This window comes from Dioscorea cayenensis, chromosome 19, assembly GCF_009730915.1.
Source record: "Dioscorea cayenensis subsp. rotundata cultivar TDr96_F1 chromosome 19, TDr96_F1_v2_PseudoChromosome.rev07_lg8_w22 25.fasta, whole genome shotgun sequence".
In the NCBI taxonomy this organism is placed as follows: domain Eukaryota; kingdom Viridiplantae; phylum Streptophyta; class Magnoliopsida; order Dioscoreales; family Dioscoreaceae; genus Dioscorea; species Dioscorea cayenensis.
In genome coordinates this window covers 5,984,132-5,992,303 of record NC_052489.1, presented here as the reverse complement: position 1 = coordinate 5,992,303, position 8,172 = coordinate 5,984,132, and the positions used below count along the sequence as shown (strand labels likewise).

Here is an 8,172-nt window from a genome sequence, read left to right as displayed (position 1 = left end):
TTTATTTTTCTTTGCAATGTTATTTTTATTTTTACATTAAATCTAGCAAAATTCATATTCTTGTTATCTTTGAGCGAAGGGAGACAACCTTGGTCGAGAGGAACACCGACCAAGGCCCGGTAGGAACTCTTGACGAAAAGAATAAGCTTTACTCTGAGTTTGCTAGTTACTTTCAATTTTGATCGATGGACTCGGGTATGTTTTTTTCTATCCGTGTTAACTAGTTGACTTTCATATAAGCTTCCTCTTTTTTTTTCTTTTTTTCTTTTTTTTTTCTTTTTATTAAAACATTTTTTTTTAATTATTTACCGAATTATGTATTCCTATAAGTATTTATGGAAATATACATTTTATATTTTTTTAATATTTTTTTAACTTAACGGTCCACTCACACTTTTTTTCATTTTCTACAACAGCAGAAAAATCACTTGCTTTGGTTTACTATAATGGTAAGTCATATGGCGATGGATGCAGTTGGAGAGTTCGCGCATCTTATAGTAAGAGGAAGCAAATTTGGGAGATTACAAAATACAGCGGCCCACACACTTGTACAACAGCGATGGTTTCCCAAGATCATTCAAAGCTAGATTCAAACATGATTTCCCATTGTATACAGGCACTAGTCAAGGAGAAGCCATCTATCAACGTCTCTGTTTTGATAGCGGAGATCAGGAACCGATATGGGTACACACCAACATATAAAAAGGTATGGATTGCAAAACAAAAAGCGATTGAATCTGCATTCGATGGCGGGAGGAGTCATACTGATGAGTTCACCGAAAATGGCTAGCAGACATTACAACAATTTGTCCACGGGACGATAATCGATCTCCGGACTCAACCCGGCATATAATGGAAATTACCCGATGCGTGATACTAATATTTTCCATAGGCTCTTTTGGAGTTTCCCTTCATGTGTAGAGGCTTTCAAATATTGTAAGTCGGTAGTACAGATAGATGGTACACATCTTTATGGAAAATATAAAGGGACTTTGTTGATGGCAATTGCACAAGATGGCAATAAAAACATTCTTCCAATTGCATTTGCCATTGTGGAAGGAGAGACGTTAGATGCATGGCGTTTCTTCTTAGAGCATCTACGAGCAGACGTGACACCACAAGAAGGCATATGTTTTATTTCTGACCGTCACCAATCTATCAAAGGAGCATTTAGAGCAATTGGCCGTCAGATGAATCCTCCTCACGCCTATCATGTTTATTGTATTAGACATATATCTGCGAACTTCATGCGTCGTTTCAAAAATAAAGAAATGCAACGAATAGTTGTTAACATTGGTAAGTTGTAAATCTAAATTTTAATAGTTTCAATCTCTCATTGTTATTTTTTTAAAAAAAAATTTTTTTTGGTTATTAATGTAGGGTACTCAAAAACATCTCATGATTTTAACTATTGGTATGACGTACTTCGAGACTTTGACATAGAGGCAACGAGGTGGTTAGATAACATACCGCGGGAGAAGTGGGCTCAATCATTTGACATCGAAGATCGAAGGTATGGTCATATGACCACCAACCTAGTCGAATGTGTTAACTCGAGTGTTAAAAAGGAACAAGGAACCTTCCTATAACGACCTTTAGTTAAGTCAACTTACTTTCGACTTCTCTGAGTTATTTGTAAGGAAAGGTGTACATGCACACGCTCAAATTGCATCAGGTCAAATATTCTCGGAAGTGCTAATGAAGACAATTCAGGAAAATCAACAAACAGCATGTAGCATTTATGTTCGTCAATTTGATCGTGAAGAAAATTCTTTTATGGTAGATGAAATGGCACCACCTCAATGCGGTAGTATAGCTAGTAGTTACCGCATTGATTTGAGAAAACGATGGTGTGATTGCGGTGAGTTTCAAACACTTCATTTTCTTTGTCGCCATGTCCTTGCAGCGTGTGCATATATTCATCTACATTGGCAAGCATATGTAGATAATGTTTATAGGCTTCAGACAATTTTTAATGTATACCATAAAGAGTTTCAGCCAATGTCAAATGAGAGATACTGGAACCCCTATAATGGTCCACGTTTATATCCTGATCTTACAATGCGAAGACCAGCTTCAGGACGTCCAAAATCCAGTAGAATTCGTAATGAAATGGACATAAGAGAAGGCGGTCAACCAAAGCGTTGTGGTTTATGTCGCAATGAAGGTCATAATCGTCGAAATTGTTCGAATGCCGCTGGTCCAAGTAGTATGCCATAATGTTTATTGAATTATTTTATAATATATGTAATTGTTTTAGTTCATTCAAAATATCAAGTGAGTTTGGTTTAGTTATGGGAGTAATTTTTACATGTGAATTTTTTTAAAATATTTTAAATTTTATTATGTTGAAAAAATATTAAAATTATTTATTTAAATTATTAACAACCGGTTATAATTAGTGAAAGTAAAAATAACATAGTAGAAGTGAGAAAAAATAAGTTATAAGAAAAATTAATGAAAATTATAAGGGTTTGAATGTAAAATGTTTTTAATTTAAAAACTATCGGGACCCATGATTCTTAAAAAAATAAAAACTTAATATTAAAAAAATAACAGGGCCCTCTGTTTTTAAAAAAATTAAATTTAAATATTAAAAAATTAGAGTGGGACCGGCTGTTTAAAAAAAATAATAAAAAAATATAAAATGCGCATTTCCGTAAATAATTACGGAAATACGCATTTAAAGACATAATTTAAAATTAAACAATATTTTAATAAATTAGCCTAAGGATTCAGGCATTTAAGAAAGCACGCAAATATTAGTTACAAAATTAAGTCAAAGTAACCGCTAAAATAAATAAATAATATATTAAATAAATAAATAATATTATAATGAAATTCTACAGTACTTTAATAATGTTTTAGGCTTTTCAACAAAAAATAAAAAATAAATTACAAACCCCACAAATAACCTAACCTAACCCTTCTGAGTGAAATAATTAAAATACCAATCCATGTTTTCTAACTCTATTATATGATTTTTTTACGCTACATATGCTACCCTAAAAACTGTTTCAAATATCTGTTACTTATAGCGCTTGTCACATTTATAAAAAAAAAAAATTAGAAAAATTTTAGAATAAAAATTAGGAAAACCCTAATTATAAGCCTATGATAGTTTTAAAACATTCCAATCAGTTCCTCTGACATTTAAATTTCACAAACAATCCATCTTTTTTCAGTTTGTTTACTTTTTAGTCCTCACACCTCACTTCATTAATAATTCCAAAATTACCTTACAATTTTGGCAGAAAAAATCCCACCACATTATGTCCAATTTTTAAAAATGTATACGGATAGTCATCACTTCAATTACTTTTTCCCACCTTTTCACTTAACTTTTGTGAGCGAAAATGCTACATCTTAATTGAGAAATAAAAATATTAAATGAAAACAAAGCATACTAATTCAAAAGAGTAAAGCTATTCTTGCCAAAATCCTCACACGAACAACTCACATGAATGACGTGGATGCCCATGTGACATCCACCTCATTCACATCTTATCTCCCCTAATTATCTATTTAAAACTAAAACCTAAACCTCGTCTCAGCCAACTCTTTGTCATCTCCCATCTTCATTCCTCTCATTGGTGTCGCTCGTCATCCTAACCCATCTTCTCTCATCTCCACGGGTGACGACCGTGAATGCCGCCTTGACGGCGATCATCTCCACTAGGAGCCGGTTTTAGGGAATCTCCGTTGAGATATATCCCACCGAGTTTAGCAAATCTTTGTTTCTTTTTTTGTGTTTTTGATAAATTTTATATGTTTTTTTTATAAATTTTTATTCGGTAATTAAGAAGTTTTTAAATATATGGAAATGTGGAGTTTGGTGGAATTTAGATGGAAAAATTGCTTAATTTTGTAGTTTGGTTTGGCTGGAATTAGGTATTTTATCTAATGGTTGCAATTTTGATAAGTATTTGTGGATCTAATCATGGTAATTAAATCACTACTTGGTGGATGTTTGCAAGATCCGGGGTGGTGGTTTAAGCCGACATCGTGACAAAAGAGTGACATATAATGTTTTGGGCTTCTTGACAACCATTAGAAGATGCTTGCTTTTTGGGGCAAAAACTGTAATATTTGTTTAAGATCAACTACAAGAGTGAATGTTACAATTTCCAACATACAAATCATAAGAAATTTTCTTGATACAGGGGCTTTATGGTTTTTCAGTTATAATATCTCTGATCAATAACTGTATATTTACAATATCCGTGGCATTCAAATATTAAAGTTTATGTTTGTTGGTTCTCATATTCATTCTAGTTTTCATTTACATCACCACACAACAATATTTCTGACAATATTATGTGCCATACCTATAAATTCTTATGTCAATGTTCTAATTCTCTATATGATATTTGTCCAATAACTGAGAATCATATCCACATTCAGATATCAATGTTTCTCTATATTGTTTTGGTGCCATATCATAAAACAAAATCTGTAATAAGAATTCAATGGAATTTTGTTGCCTCTTATTTAAATGACAACAAAATTTCTAATTACTGAAGCCATGTATGCTTCAAGAACACATTCAATTAGATGGTGATGATGAAAACCAAAAATCAGGTGAGTTAAGAGCTCTTTTTGGTGCTTTTTACAAAGGATGAATGGTGATGAGCGTGGAAAGTGGAAGAGAGAAATTTGAATGTTAGTGAATGTTGCAATTTCCAACATACAAATCATGAGAAATTTTCGTTGTGAATGAAGGTTTTGGTGGTCAAAGCTGTTGCATTCATTTGAATTGTGAAAAGTATGAGTGATGGAAAGCCCATATGAAATGGAATTAAATTCATGATTTGTAATGATTTTTTTCAAACCAATTCATTAATTCAATGAATGAATTGTTGTCTTTCCTGTTAATGAATTGCTGCTTGATTTGTATTGTGAAAAGTTTGTTGCTCTATTTCACTACTATTTCAACATAGGCAAATTTGAATTTGGGATGGGAATACTTTTACTGCTAATTCAACACTAGAAAATATGACAATCCACAAGATTGTGAATATTTTTGTAGATTTAAAGCAATCAACAAACAACAAACCAATTTCATTTGATGAAGTTTAAAGAAAGTACTGAAATTCAATAAATAAACACAAACAAGAAGGATCACAAACCAATAGTATGAAATGGAAATAATATCTGCAAAAACATTTCATTGAAGAAATCCAGGCCAATAATATCTACGGAAACATATCGCTAAAGAAATCCAAGCCACATACTTCTGCAGTGCAAAAATATCACCAACCAAAATAACATCTGCAGGATCAACGAATAACAGGGTAGTCTCAGAGGTATGAAATGGAAATTAGAACATGTAAAATAAGATACTACTAGAGAAAGCACAAACAAGAAAAAACACCAAAACACTTGCTTCTCTTGCATGAATCACAACAAGTTTTACTAGCAATACGGCTAATGTGCTTTATAAGTCATTGTCAGATGAGTTGATGGTATAATCTATCACAAACATAGTATCAACTTTCGATCTTCTAAATCATATTTTTGACAATTTAAAGAAGTAAATGACTAAACCTTTCTAGTTACCTATGAAAATATCTGTCACTTGAAATGTAAGTACTGGCCCATCTAAATTAATATGTGCAAGATTGCAATATAGAATTCCTTTCATTTATCTTGAAACAACTTAAAAATTTCATTTGTATAGGCTTCCAATAATTGCTTCTCAAAATGACTATCAGTTAGAAAATGAAAGTTTGTGTTAAAAGAAGCAAAATCAACTTTGTTTTTTTTTTCAATCTTACTTTTTCAATACATTGTCATAAAAAAAAAAAACATTTATGCTTTCACTTCTTTGCGTGGTAGACTTTTCAGCCCAAAAAATTCCTTTGACATAGACAAGAGCCCATCGATGATGAATTTTAAATAAAAAATTTAACCACTCATTCTTTTCTATGTTGTAGTCCTTTATCATCTCCAACCAAATATCTTCGAATTCTTGAATATCCACCGCCTCATAAATGATACACTTCAATATTTTCTTTATTGCTTTACACTCAGTTAACCCTCCAAGCTTTTCAGGATCTTTCTTTATTATATGCCATAGACAAAGTCGGTGCTAAGAATTCAGAGAAACCACCTTAATTGTACCTTGACTAGCCATCCATTGATTTGTAATAATTGTATTAGGAGCCTCCCTAGACATGCATTCTAACTAGGTTTTGAACAACCAAATATAAGTTTTTGTATCTTCTTTTGATAATAAACCACATCCAAACAATATAGTCTGTCCATAATGATTTACACCAACAAAAGGGGCAAAAGGCGTATCATACTTGTTCGTCAAGTACATTGTGTCAAATGATATTACATTACCAAAAGTCTCATATGCTGTTATGGACCTTGCATCTGCTCAAAATACAATTCTTAAACGACCCCTTGTCATCTATATCAATCATGTGGGGAAAAAAATTGAATTTCTTTGATGTAGATGAGAAAAATAATTGTCAACTGCTTCATCATCCCCGACACCAAGCTTGACCTGCCTTGCTTTTACAATATAATTTCTGTAATCTTTTTCAATACATATTAAATTTTCATAACCATCACTTTCAACTGCTAAAGAATGAAAATTTTTACTCAAGCCTATATGCCTGCTTGATTATTTAATTTAAGTTTTCTTTTCACATAGGTCTTCAATTTTTTATTGTATTTTTGAAAACGAGATTTATGTGGACTTAATTAGTGCATGGTTGTGTTTCAACTTAGCACTAGATATATATAGTGAACCATCCATCATTACCAATTACAACATTAATCTTGGCTTGACAATTCATCTTGGTAGATAGCCTTGAGTTAAAAGCATTTTTTGCAGTGGATATTCTTCTACCACTTCTTACACATACAAGTGTGTAATATTTCAATTTTTCAACATCTCCTGATCTTGTACTTCATTTTGTAATGGTAAAACCTTCTTGCTGATCATACTCAATGTAAAATTTGTATACTTATTCTTCATAATTAAGCATCATGCTTGCTTTTTGCATTATAAGAAAAATCCCAAATCAGCACGGAAAAATTGGCATAGAAAAATTTGTGACAAATTTGTTATAACATTTGACACGGACACAAACTGTGTCAAATATATGAATTTTAATATTTTTTTTTAATTCTTTGCCAAATACTGTGCCAAAATATATAAATTTAATAATTTAACATAATGGTGCCAAATGCAGTGCAAAACATATTTTTTTTTAAAAAAAAATAATTTATTAATATTGTTCCAAATATCATGCCAGATACCCAAATATAATAATATATTAATAATGTGCCAAATGTCGTGCCAAAGTACAAATATAATAGTATATTAATACCATGTCAAATATCGTGCCAAAAATATAAATATAATAGTATATTTATACCGTGTCGAAAATATAAATATAATACTATATTACTTCCGTGCCAAATAATGTGCCAATAATATAAATATAGTAATATATAAATGCCGTGTCAAATGCAATGCCAAAAATACAAATATATTAATGTATTAATACCGTGCTAAATACGGTGCCAAAAATATAATTATAATAATATATTAATGTCGTGCCAAATACCATACCAAAAATATAAGTATAATAATATATTAATATCGTGTCAAATACCGTGCTAAAAATATAAATATATTAATACGGTGCCAAATACAGTACCAAAAATACATATAAAATAATTTATTGAATTATACCATAGCAAAGACCATGCCAAATATACATATATAATAATCAATTAATACATTGATAAACTCATGATTTAAGATAATTATATATGTAATTGTATATATTATATATATAATTATAATTCCATTCTCCCTTTTCTTGATCTCGCTCTCTCCAGACTCCATTCTCCCTTTTCTCTCGCTCTCTCGATACTCAAGCACAAGCTTCGTTCCAGGCCACCTCCCACCAATCGTGATGCTGACGACCACCAGGCCACCTCCCTCATCTGCTGCTCATTCACCTGGATCCGATCGGCGATCGCTATCACACCATTCTGGGGATTTCCCACAATCATCACTGACGCCGCCATTCCGGGGATTTCAGGTATGCCAACGACGCATGATTGTCTAATTTTGAGTTTTTTAGGTTTTTTAGTACTTTATGTGTTGTTTTTTTATCATTTTTGGGGTTGGGTTTGACGGGATTG

The 8,172-nt window shown here is 31.7% G+C and overlaps 1 protein-coding gene across 1 annotated transcript; it reads left to right on the top strand.

Annotated features, from left to right (window-relative positions):
• Window positions 1–998: 998 nt before the first annotated feature.
• Window positions 999–2,220, top strand: LOC120284006. The gene is made up of 3 exons (XM_039290834.1): window positions 999–1,296; window positions 1,381–1,513; window positions 1,641–2,220. The coding sequence occupies exons 1-3, from the start codon at window positions 999–1,001 to the stop codon at window positions 2,218–2,220; spliced, it is 1,011 nt and encodes a 336-aa protein (XP_039146768.1).
• The last annotated feature ends 5,952 nt before the right edge of the window (window positions 2,221–8,172 follow it).